Source organism: Mangifera indica, chromosome 2 (assembly GCF_011075055.1).
Source record: "Mangifera indica cultivar Alphonso chromosome 2, CATAS_Mindica_2.1, whole genome shotgun sequence".
Taxonomy (NCBI): Eukaryota; Viridiplantae; Streptophyta; class Magnoliopsida; order Sapindales; family Anacardiaceae; genus Mangifera; species Mangifera indica.
Genome location: NC_058138.1, coordinates 23,933,451 through 23,954,043, shown reverse-complemented (window position 1 = coordinate 23,954,043; position 20,593 = coordinate 23,933,451). Strand labels below are relative to the sequence as shown.

The window sequence follows — 20,593 nt, the reverse complement described above, 5'->3', positions numbered from 1 at the left end:
TCTCCTGACAGTTTTTCTTCTTTCGACGGCTTGCCTCAACCCTATTCTAACTCATCTGACGTCGAGAGACATCATCTAAGAAGAGAAATCATCTCAGACGATGTCTCTCAACGCTGAATAGGTTAGAGTGGAGTTGAGACGGGCCGTCGGAGGAAGAAAAATCACCGATAGAGAGAGACGACGGATAATGACATTAGAGAAAGTGAACAAATTTTGAAACTAAACCCTAAGAGAGAAATGTGATATTTTCAAATTTTGTTTAAGGGATAAAATGAGATTAAATTTTTATGGATTAAAATTTTGTTAAATTTAACTGAGTATAGATGGATAAATAGTATTTTCAAAATTAATAAGGGAACGTTGGGTAATCAACATAATTTGGGTGGGAAATACTTTGGCCATTCAATAAAACAAAAACACTTCATAAAATTGTCGCATTAATTTTTCTGTGAAAACTATTTAGTTCCAAAAGATTATTTTTATTGAAACCCACCATCTCAGGTAACAACTTTTGTTGTCACGTCATCTTCTCCAATCCATTGATCAAACGCAGCAGAGCCATGGCCACTAAATTTCCATCTCTCCAAACCCCAAAAACCCTCTTTGCTTCCGTTGACATGGGCACGAATTGTTTCAAGCTTCTCATTATTCGAGCTTATCCCAGCGGGAAGTTCTTAATTTTGGACCGTGTTAAAGAACCTGTGACTCTTGGTCGCGACTTCACATCATCTTTGTCTTTGCACATCTCCAGTGAGTCATTGTCTCGCTCAGTTGAATCTTTACTTAAGTTTAGAAAGTTGATTGAATCTTACAACGTGGAGAAGGATCAAACACGTGTTGTTGCAACTGCAGCTGCACGTGAAGCTAAAAATAAGGAACAGTTTGTTAAGAGTGTTGAGGAGAATGCTGGGTTTGAAATTGATGTGTTGAGTGGTGAAGAGGAAGCTGAGTTTGTGTATCTGGGTATGCTACAGTTTTTGCCGGTTTATCATAAATTAGTTTTGGGGGTTGATATTGGAGGTGGGTCCACTGAGTTTGTTGCTGGGAAGAGAGGGAAGATTGTGTTTTGTGAGTCATTGAGGCTGGGGCATGTGGGGTTGAGTGAAAAGTTTGGAACTTGTGAGAGTGAAATTGTGAAAATGAGGGAGTTTATTAGGATGGTTGTGAAAGAAAGTGGGTTGGTTGAGAGAGTGAGGCAGAGTGGTTTTGAGGTGGCTGTTGGTTGTTCCGGTACTATTAGGGCTATTGAGAAGGCGGTTTTTAATGGTTATGATCAGAAGTTTGTGGATAATGTGGGGGTTTTGCGGGACTGTAAGAGGGATTGGAGACTAAGTAGAGAGGGATTGAAGAGTGTAGTTGATAGGTTGTGTTCTGGAGGAGGAGAAGGAGAGAGGGTTAGGAAAGAGAGGTTTTTTAAGAGGAGATCGGAGTTTATTGTTGCAGGTGCGGTGTTGTTAGATGAGATTTTTGAGTTGCTTGGGATCAAAGAAATGGAGGTTTCTGGCTATGGATTGGCAGAGGGTGTTATTGCTGATAGCTTGTCTAAGATCTTTGATGGATATGATTTGAATGCAAATGCTAGGTGGCATTCAGTGATTCAACTTGCAATGAGGTTTAGTGGTACAAAGAAGATGAGATATGCTGCACAATGTGCTAGCATTGCAAAGGTACTCTGAAAATTTTATATGTTGGTTACTCTTACCAGATGTTTGTTGTAAAATATGTTTTATCATGATGGAAGTGAAATGGTTTCATATTTCAGCTTTCATAATGCTGCTGAATTTGCTTATGTGTGGCTTTGGTGTGCAGTAGAAATTTCTTTAAGGACAAGTGTTATGTTGTGAGTTTATGTTGGATACATGTAATGCTAGACATAGTTTTTCTTGAAGTTATTTTTAACTTGACATCATTTGCACAATGTAGATAGAGCTTTGTATATATTGGTATGTATTATGTGACTTTACTGTTGCGTTGTCGTTTCACAGCTTTTGCAAACTGAAAACCTGATCAAAAGCAAAACACTCTGCCTCTTATGTCTAATTTTGAATTGAGCTATTGCAAAGGATTACAAGTACAATCTCATAAGTTGGACCGAATGATTGCTGCAGGATATTTTTGAAGGTTTAAGAAAATGTGATGAGCTTGCCAACAGTCAAGTTAAATTTGGTGTCTCCTTGGATAACAAAGATCTTGAATATCTTGAAGCTGCATCTTTGCTTCACAGTATGGGACTCTTCATCAGTAAAAAGGGCTATCACAAGAAGTCTTGTGAAATCATTATGGTACATGCACTTTTCTTTCAGTGAGATGTATACCTCCGTAGGATGTTATTATGCGTGTGTAATATATCAGACTCCTCATGGCTATTAAAGAAGTATGTGAATACTCACTGACTACTGAGGACCACCTAAGAAGTATAAAGTTTTGAATTCTTACACTCTGTAATGAGTTATCTTTTGTTTTGTTCTTCAACATTTATACCTGACAGACTTCATCTTTTTGTATAGAATGGTGATCATCTTTATGGATACAGTACTGAGGAAATCAAGGTATCTTTTCTGCCTACTGATTGTGGTCTGTCCTAATTTTACTCAATAAATTTTTTCTATATGTTAATAAGCATTAAATAATTTGCAGTTAATTGCACTGCTTACTAGATATCACCGAAAGAAATTTCCCAAATTTAGTCATTCTCCTTTAAAGGAGTTTTCTGGAGAGGTATTTTATCTATGTTTTCTGCAATGTAGTCATCTACTTGAATATTGGAGAATCTACCATAGTCAAGTTTTTCATTACTAATATCTCGTATTCTTATTAGGTAAAGCAGAAATTCAAAATGCTTTGTGCAATACTGCGCATATCTGTTATATTACAGCAGAATGAATCTGTGAATCTACAGGAGTTGGAAGTTTTTTGTTCTCATGAAGGTTTTAAGCTGGTATGTTATGTTATAGTGTCCTTCTATTTATATTTCTTAAAAAACAACACAAACACAAAATATTTAGTTGTTCCAATCCACAAAGTCAATGCCCCTGGATGTTTTCTTCACTTTTATGTAAAACATTAGTCAACATTGTTGGTATCTCCGTTGACAAATATGATCAGGCATAAAATAAGATATGTGAAGAAATTTTTCTAAGTTGGATAGGTGTGCATTGTTATAAAGGGTCCAGAGTTCACAGTTGTAGTTGGAATATGTACATTTTATCAGATAACATATTTTTGAACTAGTTTTGTGTGTTTTAGTTGAGATCAAAACATGGAATTCAAAACTGCATTTTTCTTGACTTTTGCATAGATATAATACTACTCAAGTACTCACAGTTTGAGGAGGGATTTATTTGTTGTTTTTACAGATCCTTGATAGCTTTCAATAAATTTAGCGGACAGGTATTTATCTTTAGATTTCATTGTTTAGGAACATTAGAGAAGAGGGTGTGGGAGATATTGTTGTAACAGTTTGACATTTCTATGGTAGCAGATATAGTAAGCATCACTATACAACAAAAAGGAGGTATAGGAAATTATCATGGCACATGTGTTGAGTGAATGGAGTTAAAAAATGTTTCAACTCTTCTTGGGATGATATGACTAGACAGAAATAATCAAATAATCAGATTTTTGGCAAGGAAAGAGAAGAAAGCAGTAGCAAGTTACGATATCATTTGCTTTTTATTGGTCTTCGATTGCTAAGAAGATTCATAATTGTTCTTTTAATGCTTTATTCATCTTAATAAGGTAGGGGTTTTGGAATTATTTGGTACAGGGGAGTGATGATTAACCGCAGCAAATGAGTGTATAGAATTTGTTTCGCCTCTCCTGTGTTTTATGCTTTATGGACCACTAGTCTATGATTGTATCTTTCTTATTTTTCCTAATTTCATACAAATTTGCTGGTTTCTTATTATAAGAAAATGGAGATATGTACATAAATTTGCTGGGAGAGGAATCTATTTTTGAAATTCAGCCTATCAGTGGCTAAGTCCAGTACTTCGAGTGGGTTTTTGCTCTTGTGATTTTTAGCAGTAGTTCAAACTTTGCTGTTTCTAGTTATATCCTATTCCGAAGTCACACTTTGTCATTATTTATTAACTAGGTTAATATCATTTTTCTGCCCAAGAAACTGGTAAACTACCTTCTTGTTTCATTGAGCTGAGGGCCTTTTTAACAGGTAATCCAGGAAGCAAGGGGTCAACCTTCTTTCCATGGTATATCACAGCCCACGGCAGAGGACATTGAGGCACAACTAAGGCAAGAGTTAAAATACTTTAAAAAGGTAAGTTTTTCGAATTGATACTAGTATAATAGGTTTCTTTTCTTTTCTTTTCTTTTTTTTTTTGTATTTCCTGCAAAACTAAGATATTAATAAATATAATTAGAATTACAAACTTAACATTATGTATTTCTTTTCCATCTACAGGTGTTCAAGCAAGAATTGTTGATTATAATTCCACCGTCTAGTTCAATTGACTCTAAAGATAAAGTTACTTCTAAAAGAGATGTCGATCACTTGTAAACAATTATAGGTCATACTAGATTCTATAATCTCTGCATGATTAATAGCCTTAGCGAGGAGTTGCAACCGATGTATAGGTACTTTTCTTGTTTAACTAACACAATTTCTGTAATTGATTTGATAATATATATCCTCTTCATCAAGACAAACCTTGTGTTTGTTTGACTTTGTAAATTCATTTCAAATAATACTACACAAACTTTCTATGTGAAATTCATATATGTTAAGATTGCAAGTATAAGGTATAAGAATTGAATCTCACATAAAAAAGTATAAATTTCTAGTATGAGATTTATATGTTTTTGAGTTTTTGAATCTCAATAACTAGCATTTGAATCGTGGTTTTCTTAAAGTTTATATTATTTGGGAGCCACCATCATATTTTCCAGTTGTAATTATGCGGTGTGGATGGTGATATCAGCATTGTAGTATTCACTTAAGACTAGTGGTGAAACTAATGCACAACTTGGTTGCATGGGTGATAAGGTTGGGGAGCATGGTGGTTTGTTACAATTTCAAGTGTAAGGTATAAGATTTGGACCCTACATCAGCAAATGTGGGTTTCTAGTATGGGGGTTATACAACTTTAAACTTTCCAATCTTCATAGCTAGTTTTTGAAGTGTGGTTGTTCATATTATTATACAAATTCTTGTGGTACATGGTTAATGGGATGCTAGAAAAAAGTGTGTAAATGAAAATTAACAACGAGAAAACAAAAACGTAATATCACATCAGTTCATGTATAGAGTTTGTATCTACAACATCATCTATCCATTTAATATGTTTAAAATTAGTGTTACAATTCTTTAGTCCCTCATTGCTAGGAGGTATTGCGGGTTGGTTTTGTTTACTTTCTTTTTACTGTTGTGTGTTTTTTGCATAGGAATTTAACTGGAAATTGGTTCATTGTTCATAAATTTCCCATATTTGTTTGCTAAATTTATTGTTCAAATTTCACATACAATTATAACTTAATCTGTTGTATAAGTTATTGACAGTTTTACTCTGATTCGAAGTGGGTTGGAGTCCTTTTCTGGCCAACACGTAAGGAAGCATATTGTCATCACCTCTCACACTTAGTTCCTTGTCTTCTTTGAATCAAGAAAACTTGCAGAAATACAGAACTAGAAGGAGCAGCGCTTTCAGGTAGCTGATTTCTATACAGAACTTGAAGAAACAGAGCCTTTCAAAAGGAGGGTGGTGCTGGTCCAGGCTATATTCCATATGTGAAAGGTTAGTTTCTCAACATCTAGGCTATCTAATGTGATATTGAAGTTTTGAATTTGTGTTTATAAATTGTTTAGATGCAGGGTGGTAACATTCTTGGTTGGGTTTTTCGGATTCGAAGTATCAACATCATTGTTGTTACATGCAACTATATTATAATAACTATAGTATATAAAATAGTCTATAATATTACCATCTCCCTGCTAGGACAGGAACACTTGTCCCATTTTTAGAGTTTAGATTTTATTATATAGAGGGATAGTTAGGGTTATCAAGGGGATAATGAAGAAAAATTAGGGATTTTTGGACAACCTTAGGATTGTGGACAGCCTTAGGGCTAATGGGAGGTCTCCATCAAATTGTCTAGTTTATCCATGTAAATACCCTTTTCTGAATAAAATAATTTATGGTTTCTCTATTAGTTGGTTTGTTTGCTGGTTTGGGAGATAATGTGGTTGGAATTGGATGCCAAGACTCACTGGCTCCAATAATGTTACCTGATCAGTAAGGTTACCAGCTAAGCTTAGACTGATAACAGGCTATGGTAATGGTTTCTGATTCAGATAGAACTGTGATAAAAAAAGCCACAGCAGGCTATCATGTGTAATGTCAGCTTGTCTCTTTTTCTTTGCTCTAGTTGAAGCAAAAGCTAGGAAAGGTGGTTATGAGAAGTCACCTTCACATTTCTAATTATGATGACTTGGACAGAGACCTTTCACTGAAGCCGGAAAGTGCTTCCTAGTTTTATTATTTGAGAAATGAGATAGAGGTGGAGATACATGCAACCAACTTGTTTGAAGTTGACAACCCAGAAGTGCTTTTCTAAGTTGAGTTTAGATCTCACTGCTTTTTATTTTCTTTTTAAAGGAGAAATCTTTACTTGAGTCAGATCATTTCTTTGGGTTTGAATTGATTGGGTTAACCTTCAAATTTAATGATCGGTCCTATAATTATTATATTCAGTAAATTAAAACTTTAATCTAAATATGTTGTTTGTGAGTTTCGAACACATACTCTCTTACTACATGGATGTCTTTAACTTTGTCATTTAAGCTACCCTTGGGGTTATGGGGGTTATTTTCTCGTCCTTTCCTATCAACAATCCATTGAATCAAGAATTTTGTCATGTGCTTCCCAAAAGTTGCTATATTCTAATTAATAAGTTATTTATTATATTTTTCTCAATAATAAAACTATATGACCTCAAAGGGTTAGCTTCAGTGATTGTGGGGTACTAAGCAATATAGAGTGTATCAGTTAGAAACTCGTTAAAAACATATCAAGAGTAAATTATTGATTTATTTGGTGTAGTAGTTATGAAATTAGTTACTAAATTAAAGGTTTTCTTTCATTTGGTATAGATAGTTTAGATCTAACTAGATCAAAAAAGTAGTTCTTGACTAGATACAAAAAGAGAGTCCGACTTAAGTATTAGTTTTTTGTTATAAAAAAAACTTGGACATATGTTATATTTTTTTAATGTTAATGAAATTATGCGTTTTTTTGTGAGCAACGAAATTATGTTTTTGTTGAATGTTTATAGTTTAAGAATTTATTAGATGAAAATTTGTGATTTCCCTTTATCTCAAGTGAAAAATAATGAACTATTTTTTATGATTCAAATTGCATTAACCTAGGGATGGGTTTGAGTTAATTCTAAATGATTTCAAAGTTTCATTTGAATTTAGAATAATTAGCTTAAGTTTGATTCACTCAAATTGGTGAATATTAATATAGGAAATAAAGAAAAATCATTCAAATAGAAAAAAAGTTGTTGACTAGACGAGCTCTTACATTGGGATTGATCTTGAGTTAAGCTTAATAAGTTAATATTTCTTTAGTTCAAGTTGACCACCAGCCCAAGTCTAAGACTCAATATGAATCTATCCCACTTGCTATCCCCTGTAAAAAGTTTAGTTTTGGTCTTAACATGGATGTATTCGTTTGCCTTCAATTTCAATTTCAATTGTTCTAATTTCTAAATAGATAATAAGAATGAATCATAAGTCAATAGTGTTATAAACAGCCTGAACGATATTGTCCGTTTTGGGCTTCAGGCCCTCACGGCTTTAAAACGCGTCTTTCAAGTTTAAGGCTTCTGGCCTCTGCTTGTATACACGCTCAGTCGACTGCACGGGAGCGATGTGAAACTTCAGGTCACAATACACCTCCCATCGCGAATCGTGCTGATAACGTGTTATAAACAGTTTGAACGATATTGTCAGCTTTGGGCTTCAAACCCTCACGGCTTTAAAACGCGTCTTTCAAGTTAAGGGTTTTTGACCTCTGCCTATATACATGCTCAGTGAACTGTATGAGAGCGATGTGGGACTTCAGGTCACAACAAATAGCTATTTTTATATAAAAAATTAATTTCCACTTTTTTATTAATATTATATATATATATATATGCACACACACATGGGAGGTTGTACCTATCAAGGAGTTATTGACTCAACAACCTTATCTACTCGTTTTACCAGCTGCACTAGTATCCATACCATTTGTGTGGACCGTTGCACTTTATGGACAATTTTGCCCTCCACTCTTTTGATTTTTTTTCCCTTAAACAATGTGTATTATTGTGTAAATAATATAATTGTTATTTTAATTTGAATTCAAAATCTCTTAAATCACATTCAAATAATAAATTTGTATGAATACGTTAATGAAAATAAAGTGTTATTTATAAAATCCCACTTTCATATTTCATAAAGTGAACAATTTTTGAGGTCTTAATTGTAAATACAAATTATCCACAAGAGGTTAGAAACAATCAATCATATGTATGGTATTTTTTTTCAACAATTATAGAGTTATACAAAAACTCTTATCCAAGGTTACCGTTTTTTAAGTTGAGATTGAAGGATTTGATGGTTGATTTGATTTATTCAAGTTTGGATAAATCAAATTGAGTTTATGTTAAGAATAGAATAAAATATAAAATTAAATTATTTTAAAATTAAGTTTAAAGGTGAATCTCAAGTTAGATCTGAATCAAATTTAACCTAAACTCCAATGATTGATTTTAGAAGGACTCACCTTTAGAGTTCAAATGGAAAAAGCTAAAATCAGTTTCTTACATGGATTTTCTTAAATATGAAAAGGAAAAAAAACTATAAATACAAACTATTTTAATTTACAAATTATTTCATTTGAGTAAGCTGAAAAAAAAAAAATTAAAACATTCCCATTGATCAACGGTTGAAGTCCTGCCAAACAATCAGATATAACATTCTGAAAACCCATCTGCACGTAGCAAATCAAGTCACCATCGAAAAGTCGAAAGTCTAAAGTCCTTCTCTTTATTATATAGTTTCTTCCGGTTCCAGCTCCCAGCAAGGCAAAAATGCGTCCATTGTACCTCCCAGCGCAAATTAACCTTAACCGGAACTCTCGCGCAACTCAACATACTCCGAGTCAGTACAAAAAGAGAAAAAACAAATTTACCATTTTGGGAAAAAAATCCAGTGGGCCACCACTTTCACATTTATAAGCACTCTACGTCACTCGACTCATGTGAATGTAGAGCCACAGAGTGGGAGAGAGAGACAGAGGAGAAAGAAAGTATTTAGAGAGAGAACGAGGCTCCTGGTTTTGAAATTCGGTAGGTTGAAATTTGAATTCGTGTTTGGTTGCCGAGAAAATGACGAAAAATACAGGAATTCTAGTTTTGTTTTGTTGTGGTGCTTTTTCTAGGTGAAGAAACTGAGTCAAAGCAAGTTTTGTTTATTTATATTGTTTAATTTATATTTTTAGAGTTCTGCATTGGTGTGTTGTTTTATGCTTTTTTATTTGACTGTTTGATTGCTGAGAAACTGACGGAAAATAGACAAAGTTGAGTGAAGAAACTGAAAAACTGAATCATAATAATATCATTATTATTTATTTTCCTATGAAATTCTGCATTATTTGGTAGGTTGAAATTTGAATTCGTGTTCGGTTTCCATGAAAGTGAGGGAAAATAAAGGAATTATATTTTTGTTTTGTTGTGAAGTTTTTTTCTAGTGGAAGAAACCAAGTCAAAGCAAGTTTTGCTTGTTTATATATTTTAATTAATATTTTTATAGTTATGCATAGAGGTATCAAGGGATCCGGTCTGCATTTTTTGCACGCCCCTGGCTACTGTAGCGGCTGCAGGAAAAAAGGGTGTAGAGCTGTTCAGGCGTGTGGGCCGTGAAATGCAGGTGGGTGTCAGTTCTACATTCTTAATTTTTTTATTTTTTTCCCTATATAAACTCTCCCCACTCCCCAAAACATAATTTCCCAATCTCTATCTCTCAACACTTTGTTCAATTTCTCAATATTAAACTCTCTCAAACAATTTTTAATTCTATCTAATAACTTACTTTTCGTTTTTTTACAATTTTGTTAATTTTTTTTCCTTTTAAATACTTTGATAATGAAGAAATTTAATATTTTCTAAATAAAGAAAGTGTTCTAATGATTGGGGTGAATGCATTTTTGTAAGGCCAAAAATTAGATTTAGTGTAAATACTGTAAGGAACAAGTAACAGTAAAATCAAGCCTTTTATTTACGTATATCATTACAAAAATGTTTTGATTTGAGAAATCCAAATAGAGTAGCAAATAAAACAAAAGCAGGAAGTGACATTGTCTTTTTTTGCCTTATCTGCAACTCTACTTAAATTTTTTAAAATCAGAACATTTTTGTAATAATGTATGCGAATGAAAGGTTTGATTTCATTCTTACTTGTTCCTACAATATCTATCTTAGGCACTCATTTCTTCACATTTTAGTCCACAAAAATGAATTTGTCTTAATCGTTTAAACACTTTAGAACATATTAAGTTTTTTCATTATTAAAGTATCTAAAAGGAAAAAATTATTGGCAAAATCGTAAAAATAAAATGTAAACTAAGTTGTTAAATATAATTAAAATTTAATTGGGAGATTGAAGAAAATTTGAAGTTATTAGGAAGTGAGTTTTTTTGAGTAAAAATTTAGAGTTTCCTTTAATTAGAATATGAATATAAGTAATAGGAATACAAAAATGATTTTACATCATTTGAAAGTAAATAAACAATGTAATTTGAGGGGTTGACCCACCATTTTCGAAGTATTGTTGTCGGTTGTATCAATTTGAAAGTGAATAAAATTAGTAATATTTAATAATTTATTTGAAAAATATTTTATTATTAAAAAATATGGGCTGGCATGACACAACCTGCTACAATGTGGGTCATGCAGCAGGGCGACTCGGCCCACAAGGTCAACATTGTAGCAGGCCTTGGCCTGACACAGCCTGTCGGCATGACAGACTGAGCAATGCCGGCACGGCCCGTTGACATCTCTAGTTCTGCATTTGTGTGTTGTTTATGCTTTTTTATTAGAGTGTTTGGTTACTGAAAAACTGAGGGAAAATAAATGAAGTTGAGTGAAGAAACTAAGAAACTTAGTTATGATAATATTATTATTTATTTTCTTTTGAAATTCCGCATTATTTGGTAGGTTGAAATTTGAATTCGTGTTTGGTTCTAGAGAAAGTGAGGGAAAATAAGGGAATTAGAGTTTTGTTTTTTGTGATGCTTTTTTCTAGTTGAAGAAACCAAGTCAAACCAAGTCAAAGCAAGTTTTGCTTATTTGTATAGTTTAATTAATATTTTTAGAGTTCCGCATTGGTATGTTTTATGCTTTTTATTTGACTGTTTGGTTGCTGAGAAAATGAGGGAAAACGAACGAATTATGATTTTGCATTGTTTTGATAACTTTTTGCAGTTGAAGAAACTGAGTCAAAGCAAGTTTTGTTTATTTATATTGTTTAATATTTTTAGAGTTCTGCATTTGTGTGTTGTTTATGCTATTTTATTTGACTGTTTGGTTGCAGAGAAACTGAGGGAAAATAAAGGGATTTGAGTGAAGAAACTGAGAGGCTGATTCATAAGAATTATATTAATTTTTTGCTTTTGGAACTCTGCATTATTTGCTGATTTATATGTTTATATTGGTGTGTTTGGTTTCCTCAGAAGTGAAAGGGAAAATAAAGGAGTTTGAGGTTTATTATTTGCTGCGTTAATTTTTTTTTTTTCAGTTTTAATTTTTTTTAGTGAACCTGAATAGCTGATTCGCAAGCCTGTTTGTTTGTATAAGCTTTGTAGATTTCTTCTATAATTTTTTATATTTTGGATACATTTATATTTGATTGTTTGATAGCTGAGAAAATGAATAAAAATGGTAGAGTGTGGGGTTTGTTATATTTCTACTTTTTTTTTCTTTAAAAAAATTTTGAAGGAAAGTTACAACTCTTTTTATCTGAGCTAATAGTCACTTATCTATGGATTAGTTTACGTCTAAGTGTTTGTTTCTCAAAGAATTCGAGGGAACAATCAGATATAACATTCCGAAACCTGATCTGCATGTAGCAAATCAACTCACCTTTGAAAAGTCCAAAAAGTTCTTTTTATTATATAGTTCTTCCCGGGTCCTAGCATGGCAAAAAATGTGTTCATTGTACCTCCTGGCACAAATTAACCTCAACCAGAACTCTTGAAAAACACAACATACTCAGAGTCAGTACAAAAAGAGAAAAAAGCAAATTTACCATTTTGGGAAAAAAAATCCAGTGGGCCAACACCCCCGGTTTCACATAGCACTCCACGTCACCCGATGCGTTTCATCATGTGAATAATTAGATACAAAGTGAGAGAGAGAGAAGAAAGAAAGCATCTTAGAGAGAGAACGAGGCTCCTAGTTTTGAAATTTGGTTGGTTTAAATTGAATTCATGTTTGCTTGCCAAGAAAAATTATGGAAAATATAGGAGTTATAGTTTTGTTTTGTTGTGGTGTTTTTCTAGTTGAAGAAACCGAGTCAAAGCGAGTATTGTTGAGTTATATTGTTTAGTTAATATTTTTAGAGTTTTGCATTGATATGTTGTTTTATGCTTTTTTATTTGACTGTTTGGTTCCTGAGAAAGTGAGGGAAAATAAACAAAGTTGAGTGAAGAAACTGAGAAGCTGAGTCATAATAATATTATTATTTATTTTCTTTTGAAAATTCTGCACTATTTGGTAGGTTGATATTTGAATTGTGTTTGGTTTCCAAGAAAGTGAGGGAAAATAAAGGAATTACAGTTTTGTTTTGTTGTGATGTTTTTTTTAGTCCATGTCAAAGCAAGTATTGCTTATTTATATAGTTTAATCAGTATATTTAGAGATCTGCATTAGTGTGTTTTATGCTTTTTATTTGACTGTTTGGTTGCTGAGAAAATGAGGGAAAATAAAGGAATTATGGTTTTGTTTGGTTGTGATATTTTTTTCTAGTTGAAGAAACTCAGCCAAAGCGAGTTTTGTTTATTTATATAGTTTAATATTTTAGGCAATCTGTGTTCATGTGTTGTTTTATGTTTTTTTATTTGACTGTTTGGTTGCAGAGAAACTGAGGGAAAGTAAAGCAATTTGAGTGAATAAACTGAGAAGATGAGGCATAGTAATATTATTATATATTTTCCTTTTGAATTCTGCGTTATTTGCTGATTATATGTTTATATTGGTGTGTTGGTTGCCTTGAATGTGAAGGGGAAAGTAAAGGAATTTGAGGTCTTTTATTTGTTGTGTTAATTTATTTTTTCAGTTTTGATTTTTTAGTGAATCTGAATAGCTGATTCACAAGTCTGTTTACTTGTATAAACTTTGTAGAGTTCTTCTACAATTTTTTATATTTTGGATACATTTATATTTGATTGTTTGATGGCTGAGAAAATGAATAAAAATGGTGGAGCGTGGGGTTTGTTATTTGCAAGGAAAGTTACAACTCTTTTGATCTGAGATAATAGTCACTTATTTATGATTTTTTTTTTTGATAATTGGAGAACCCTGCCCAACTTCGCCAAACAGGCAAATCCCAGGGGCATAGTGATAGTTGTTTCCAAGGAAAGTGTTTGGTTTCATAGAATTTGAGGGAAAACTTAGTTCATGGTGTCACAGTTGTCTTTAGTAGGTTGAGAAATTCTCTTTAAATTAGTCATAAATGTTATGACAACAGTTGTCATACTGGATTTGGTAAATAAAAGAAAGTGATTTTATATCCCCCAGTCTTAAAGCGTTATATGAAAATTGATTTTTGTTTTGTCTAGGATTTTCACGGTGTCTTTTTTGCTATGGGCTTGGAGGAACAATTTACAGGGCAGCGCATTGATGGAGACAAGACAGACCAACCTTGGACTATATCCGTGCATGCATTTTCAGATTTGACCTACATTTCTCCTGTGGTTTTCATATACCTTCTGAAAGAATGTTATATTCATGGTAAGTTTTTCTTCTATCATTACTAATCTTATTGTCCACAAGCATAGTCTTAAAAATTTCAGCTATTGCCATAGAGGAAGAGGGATTTTGGGATAATGATTAAAATAACCTATTTTTTTTCCTTATATACATATATAGCCACTTTTTTCCTATTATACATATATAGCATAAAATATAAAATATTTAAAATATCCTTAGGTTTTGTACTCACTCAGCCAAAACTCACCCAATCAAACATAAACTCACCTAATCAAGCCATAAAACTTACTCACTCACTCACTCAACTAAGACTAAAATATGAGGTGAAATGAGATGAAAATGTGAAAATTTTTGATGATTTTGATGGTGGGAAGGTCGGCCGGCCAGCCAACCAATTTATTTTTAAAAAATTGGTTGCCCAACCAATTTATTTTAAAAAATTGGTTAAGCGGTGGTTGGCCGAAACCCCAAATCTCATAATCTTCTTCTTTTAAAGACAAAGTCAACTTAAAAAGTGGTTGTATTTGTGTAATAGGAAAAAAAGTGGTTATATATGTATAAAAGGCAAAATAAATAGCTATTTTAATCAATATCCCAAAGATTTTCTTGTATCTGCATATTTAGTTTGTGAAAGAGTTGACACAGGTATGTCAAATTGCTAGTTTTAGTAATTTGATATACACATTAAGATTATTAACTATGTGAACAAGAAAGGGTTTGATGAAGAAAGATACGATAGAAGGTCTCTGTTCATGTTTCCATTCAATTGTAAATAAATGCATTTTACAGGTACATGCAAAGCAACTAGAAAGTTCCGAGCTCTACAACAGCAAGTTCACCAAGTACTTTGCAATTCTCCCCAGCCTGAGCCAGCCACTTTTGTTCTTCAATGCCTCTATGTCTTGCCTATCTTTGGATTATATTCTGAAGGTTTCAGTCACTTGATTATTTCTTCTCTTCGTCGGTACCTAAAAGCGAAAACCACCTCAACTGTCTCCTCTGAAGCAAAAGAAATTGCTACCAGATTAATTCTTGAAATTGTTGGGGGCTCTGTTGGCCATGATGAGAGGGTAGTTGTGAAGATACTTGAAGTTTTTGATTTAAAATTGATAGACATTGAGAAATCCATAAGCCAACTACAGGACCAGAATGATTATAGGTTTGACACTGCAAAAACATTTATTGAGAAATACATTTTTGCGCTGATAGAATCACAGTCATATATGACAGCAGTCTCTCTGTTAGAGCATTTCTCTATCCGCCAGTCTGGAGAGTCTTTTCTCTTAAAAATGATAGAAAATAAACAATTCAAAGCAGCTGAGAAATGGGCAACTTTTATGGGGAAGCCAATGTTATGTCTGCTGGTCCGGGAATATGCTGAAAGTCACATGTTAAAGAATGCTTATGAGACTATAAAGAAAAATAATCTTCAGCAGGATTTTCCAGACGTGTATCACAAGTGTAAAGAGAGGTACCTTTGCTGATCTGTATTTGCTCAAAAGCAAGGCTTGTTTTCCAGAATAATATTGGTCTGTTGGTTTTTATTGCATTCAATCCATTTTCTTCTGTTGCTCTTCCCATAACTCCTGAAAAAGAAAAAAGAACCAAAATAATAATAATAATAATTGTATTATATCAACATGCAGCTTATTGAAGCAGCTGGCAGAAAAAGCATGCTGGGATGTTGCAGAGGCAAAGACAAAGGGTGATAAGCAACTTCTTGAGTATCTTGTGAGTAGTTTTTGGTAGAATGATTATATATTCTTGAATTTCTATTACTTATCTGGGGCTGGAAGTTCTCTTGAAAATTATTATTATGTAATAAAGAACATCCCTTAAAGAGTCACATTTTCCTACTTTTTATGTTTGTCTGTGCTTTTGGTAATATTATATTTTGTTTTGATTAATATTGCTCATTCTGTGATGAGTGAATAATTAATCTTTCTTCTTTCGTCAAAACTTGTAGGTTTATTTGGCAATGGAAGCTGGTTACTCTGAGAAGGTTGATGAACTTTGTGATCGATACTCCCTTGAAGGTTTTCTCAAACCCAGAGGTAGTGAAACATTTTTTTTTTTGGGCATTAAATTTAAAATGGGTGGATGTGCTATTCTGAGTTCATTGTAACTGTGAAGAAGATAACAAAAGAAGACCTAGAGATCTAACGCAACTTCCATTGTGATTTTTGTATTAACCTTGGTTTGATTTGTTATTATTGTGTAGAAGCCTTTTTTTGAAAGTGAGAACCAGGATTGGCAAATTGCAAATTAAGACCAAATCTTCTAATGTTTGTTTGTGCTAGATGTTGGATCAAAATACTGTTAATAAGTTCCAAATGGAGGTGAAGGATTCATGGAGTCTTTAGTCCTCCTTTTTGCATTTTGTAATGGTTCTTCATTTCTGATGAACCTGAAATCTTAAAAGATTTACATGCACTTTCACATATACTTGCATACATCCGATCTTGAACACCCTCCTAAAGTTCATGCAAACTCACATGAAGGCAGTTCTTTTATTGATGTTGAATTATTGGATTTCCAAGTCATGGCTTTTTTATGTGAACTATTTTATAGGTTTATTCGGTGGAGTTATTGTTTAGACCCTTAAATTGCTACTGTCTTATGTTGCACAGAACCTGAGGTTGGTATTCAACAGAGGCGCTTTTTGCATCTGAAAGAATTAGTTGAAGAAGGCCTAATCTGGGTTGATGAAGTTGATAGTTTATGTAATGCAACTTGCCACATTGAAGGATGTAAGGTCGTGGGTGTTGATTGTGAATGGAAACCCAATTATGAGAAAGGCAGCAAACCAAACAAGGTACTTTCTGTAATAGTGAACTGTATGCTGTAATTAATATCTTCTTGATAAATCTTTTCCATGAGATGTTTTTAACATTGTATTTTGTTAGTATATTTTCTTTCCCTAATCCATTTGCATTCTAGCCAACATTTTTTTTTTTTTTTTTGTCTATAAACTTAATGGATTCCAATCTTAATATGCATTTTCTTTTCTTGGTTTAGATCAAGGTTAATAAAAACACAAACTCAAACTTTTTTGAAACAATTTTCTAAATTCTGCTGCACTTGATGGAATTTTCTTGAATCTTTCTGCACATGATATCAATAAATAATGAAAATATGTGATCTTTCATTATTAGAACTGTGCTCTTTTCACTAATGATTGTGTAAATGGTTCTCTTTTTGTGACATTTACCATTAGTTGCGCATAATGCAAAATTTTGTGAAGTACCAGTCCAATAGTCTGTAGTGGAATATATCACTGAATTTCCAGTTTGAACTATCATGATAAGATGGTGCTTGAAACCTTTCTCCTCTCGTTCTGTGGCATGCCATTCTATGCTGATCTTAATTTATTGTGATAATTTTTCAGCTCTGCTGTTTTATGCTGATTGTAGATTATTGTGATTAATTTGTTTGTATATTTCCCTCTCTTACTTTTTGTATGTTTGAGTTGTATCACATTGGTGCCTTCAATTAAATCAGTTGTAGACACTAGAAAAGCAAATTGTTTGTATGGGTTCTAACACTTTTTTGTGTGTATGCTGTTGACTTTTTTCAGTTAATGTGTTAATGATGCTTCTCTCCTCATGTCCCCATTTATGTTTTTACTGTTTGCAAACTGCTTCGCTTTTTAATTAAAACGCCTTTTCCATGTTTCAGGTTTCTATCATGCAAATTGCTTCTGATAAGAAGGTTTTCATCCTTGACTTGATAAAGTTATGTAAAGATGTGCCCGATGTTTTAGATAACTGCCTAACTCGCATTTTGCAGTCTCCTGGAATTTTAAAACTTGGTATGAAATATCTGAATTCACCATTCTGAGGAGAATTGTTCTTATATATTATTACGAAATCTAGAACTTCAAAAAAGTATTTGAATCACCTGTGTTCCCAGCCATTATAAGGGATCCTATTAATGATCTTGATAAAGGTTTTAGCTTGTTAGCTGTTTGTGCTTCAAATACAATCTTCAGATTTGTGGGTTTGCAGTGTATTTTTCATTGTCTAGAATGTTTGATGTGTGGTTTGTGCATGTTGTAGGTTATAATTTTCAATGTGATATAAAGCAACTGGCTCATTCTTATGGAGAGCTGGATTGCTTCAAGCATTATGAAATGTTACTGGACATTCAGAATGTGTTCAAAGAACCTCGGGGTGGCCTCTCAGGACTTGCAAAGGTAACTTAAATGTAAAAATACTCCCAGCTCTTCCTTTCCCATTTCCACTGTGTATTTTTGCTAGCTTAGTGTTTGATCATGATTCTCTCTCTATGTCGGTTGGTGCTTCCATGCTATTAAATTAGAAAATACTGGGAGCAGGCTTGAACAAAACCAGAAGGAACAGCAACTGGGAGCTGCGGCCTTTGAGTTCAAATCAGGTTCACTACCTTTTGTGATTATTAATTTTCCTTTTCTAAGCAGTGTTACTTGACTGTGTTGCCAAAAACAACAAACTGAAGCTGCAGATGCGTATGAGAAATATCAGTTTTCATTTATTTGCACCTCCTCTCTGCATCAGCCCTTCTAATATACTGTATCTTAATGAAAGTTCAAGTAAAGCCATCCAATAGCAATTTATGTAAATAAGGACTTGTGATTGTTTACTAATGAATTAAATAAAGTGTGATGAAATGACATTGCTATTTGACATTGGAAACTCACTAAACCTTAGTTCACTTGTAATAATTTTTGTTTATCCTGCAGGAAATTTGTACATCTCTATGTTAGAATCCCAGATATTTTTCTTGTTACTTAGGGTAGATTTTACAAAGGGGCTGTGAGTGTGTTGTATTTGGGGGTTTATTTGAGCCGAGCTTGGAGCCAATTCAAGCTCATATCAAAGCCAAAATGTCTAGCTTGGGTTCGTTTGAGCTAGTATACAATGTCATCGGAGGGCACTAATGGGATGAATAGTGTCACTGGAGGGTAAATAGTATCATTGGCTTGACAAACTTTGTCACTAGATGGACAAACTAATTTCGAGCTGAATTATCAAGTTAAAATTCCAATTAGAAATCAACTTGTTTGAGCTTAACCACGGGTTCGATCCAAGCCAACTCAAATTGGATGTACCCTTAGTTATCTTCCTCTCATATATTGTATTCTCCAAACTGATTCTGAGATCATATAATGATACTTCTGCTTCAATAGATAACAATATTGTATGGAGTCAGTTCAATGAAGTTTCTTGTTTTTTATTTTTTGTCATTGAAGCTGAAATAGAGCTATCTATTGTGCAGCTAGAATATGCTGCCCTGGATGCTGCTGTACTCATTCACATATTCCGCCATGTTGGCGATCATTCTCAGCCTAGCAATGTCTCAGAGGGTCATGACAAATTCGAGTGGAAATCCTACATTGTGAGTATTGATGTAAAAAGTTCAATCCAAAAAACTTAACTTGCCCATGTGCGCTCAGGAATCGGGGGCTAGCTTGTTTATGCCTAATTTCATAAAATTTTGGATAAAATGTGCAGGTTTCTCACATGGATAAATCAAAGAAGTCGAAAAAACGGATCTATGATTAAAAGAGAGGCAACAACAGAATCCGAGGCCAACAACTCTCAAGTTGTCAATCTCCTCCGTCTGTAAATGTTTCCTCTCTGTTGAAGAATTTACTTATTAGTTAAAAGATGGCTTTGTTTACATTTAAAAGTTGGGCTTCTTTGCACAATTGAGTATATTGTCTCTCCTTAATTTGACTTCAATATATTGTTTTTTTTTTTTTTGAAAGAATATCACTTCACCTACAGAAATTGAATAGAACTTCTTCATGTAAAGCCTATTTGATTGAAATCGGGAGATAATTTTGTTGTTTTATTCAGGACGGAGTCCAGAATGGCAAGTAGGAGGGTTAAGGTTAGGAGGTGGCTCAAGGTAGATTAACGGTGAAATAGATGGGGTTGGGTTAAGTTATAGAAAATGTCGTTAGGCCTTGAATCAATTTGAACTGTTTAAGTTTACATTTAACAAATCGAGTTTGAGTTAATTCGACTATTCAAATATAAATTTGTTTGAATGAAATTTAAAATTATTTTATATTAAATTTTATTTTATTAATCTCAAATTGATTATTTTATTCAAACTCAGAGAGATTCTACTCTTGGATTTAAGAAAACATGGGGTGTAATTAGTTAACCCTAAGATAGTTAATACCAGTATATCGTTGCAAATAACAGTTTTGGCGTTATATCCTAGAAAGGAGTAAAGTTTTTAAAATTAAGCTGTCTAGCATACCACCTTCCACTCTTTCCTAACAAAAAAAACAAACGACCTTAGCTCACTTCTCTACCACTCCATGTATATTATATGGAGATGGTCCTGCCATCTTTCTCAATTACCCACTTACCCCTAAAATATATAATATTATGGGTGAGGTCTTGCCATCCTCCGGCAAGAGTTACGAATATGGAGATGGTAGGAATGTGAAGATCGGCAAGCAGGATGGCTTTGAACCCGATTTTAAAAATTACAACCATGTTAAGGTCAAGCTCATTAGGAAGCCAACTTCATGGTGGAATTCACCTGACACAAGGAGAAAAAGGAGAATTGCTAAATACAAGTATTATGCTGTGGAAGAGAAGGTGAA

The 20,593-nt window shown here is 33.3% G+C and overlaps 2 protein-coding genes across 9 annotated transcripts; both read left to right on the top strand.

Moving 5' to 3' along the window:
- The first annotated feature begins 446 nt into the window (after window positions 1–446).
- On the top strand, window positions 447–9,884 carry LOC123208889 (exopolyphosphatase). Of its 6 annotated transcripts, none has more exons than XR_006500855.1 (9): window positions 447–1,667; window positions 2,109–2,282; window positions 2,508–2,549; window positions 2,638–2,718; window positions 2,819–2,938; window positions 4,172–4,276; window positions 4,421–4,593; window positions 5,621–5,750; window positions 9,815–9,884. XR_006500855.1 is itself a non-coding variant. In XM_044626510.1 (7 exons), exons 1-7 carry the CDS (start codon window positions 561–563, stop codon window positions 4,514–4,516), a joined length of 1,725 nt encoding a protein of 574 aa, XP_044482445.1. In that variant the 5' UTR covers window positions 447–560; the 3' UTR covers window positions 4,517–4,729. The 6 variants fall into 6 exon arrangements, 1 of the variants encoding a protein (XP_044482445.1); XR_006500856.1 differs by having other exon boundaries at window positions 5,516–5,750; window positions 9,825–9,884; XR_006500854.1 differs by having other exon boundaries at window positions 5,516–5,750.
- LOC123208888 lies at window positions 5,621–19,732 on the top strand. 3 transcript variants are annotated; one of them, XM_044626509.1, is made up of 11 exons: window positions 5,621–5,750; window positions 13,839–14,010; window positions 14,779–15,460; window positions 15,636–15,720; window positions 15,956–16,043; window positions 16,620–16,804; window positions 17,668–17,800; window positions 18,048–18,184; window positions 18,310–18,384; window positions 19,246–19,365; window positions 19,482–19,732. In XM_044626509.1, exons 2-11 carry the CDS (start codon window positions 13,863–13,865, stop codon window positions 19,530–19,532), a joined length of 1,704 nt encoding a protein of 567 aa, XP_044482444.1. In that variant the 5' UTR covers window positions 5,621–5,750; window positions 13,839–13,862; the 3' UTR covers window positions 19,533–19,732. The 3 variants fall into 3 exon arrangements, with proteins under 3 accessions (XP_044482444.1, XP_044482443.1, XP_044482442.1); XM_044626508.1 differs by lacking the exon at window positions 5,621–5,750 and adding an exon at window positions 9,043–9,351; XM_044626507.1 differs by lacking the exon at window positions 5,621–5,750 and adding an exon at window positions 9,831–9,931.
- The last annotated feature ends 861 nt before the right edge of the window (window positions 19,733–20,593 follow it).

What these genes read in the sequence shown, in the direction of transcription:
- LOC123208888 (XM_044626507.1), top strand. An exon ending in GAAAGAATGTTATATTCATG is followed by an intron (nt 14,011 to 14,778) that starts GTAAGTTTTTCT and finishes TGCATTTTACAG; the next exon opens with GTACATGCAAAGCAACTAGA. An exon ending in GGCCTTTGAGTTCAAATCAG is followed by an intron (nt 18,385 to 19,245) that starts GTTCACTACCTT and finishes TCTATTGTGCAG; the next exon opens with CTAGAATATGCTGCCCTGGA.
- LOC123208889 (XM_044626510.1), top strand. Translation starts at nt 561, where the DNA reads ATGGCCACTAAATTTCCATCTCTCCAAACCCCAAAAACCCTCTTTGCT. An exon ending in AATGTGCTAGCATTGCAAAG is followed by an intron (nt 1,668 to 2,108) that starts GTACTCTGAAAA and finishes TGATTGCTGCAG; the next exon opens with GATATTTTTGAAGGTTTAAG. An exon ending in ACAGTACTGAGGAAATCAAG is followed by an intron (nt 2,550 to 2,637) that starts GTATCTTTTCTG and finishes AATAATTTGCAG; the next exon opens with TTAATTGCACTGCTTACTAG.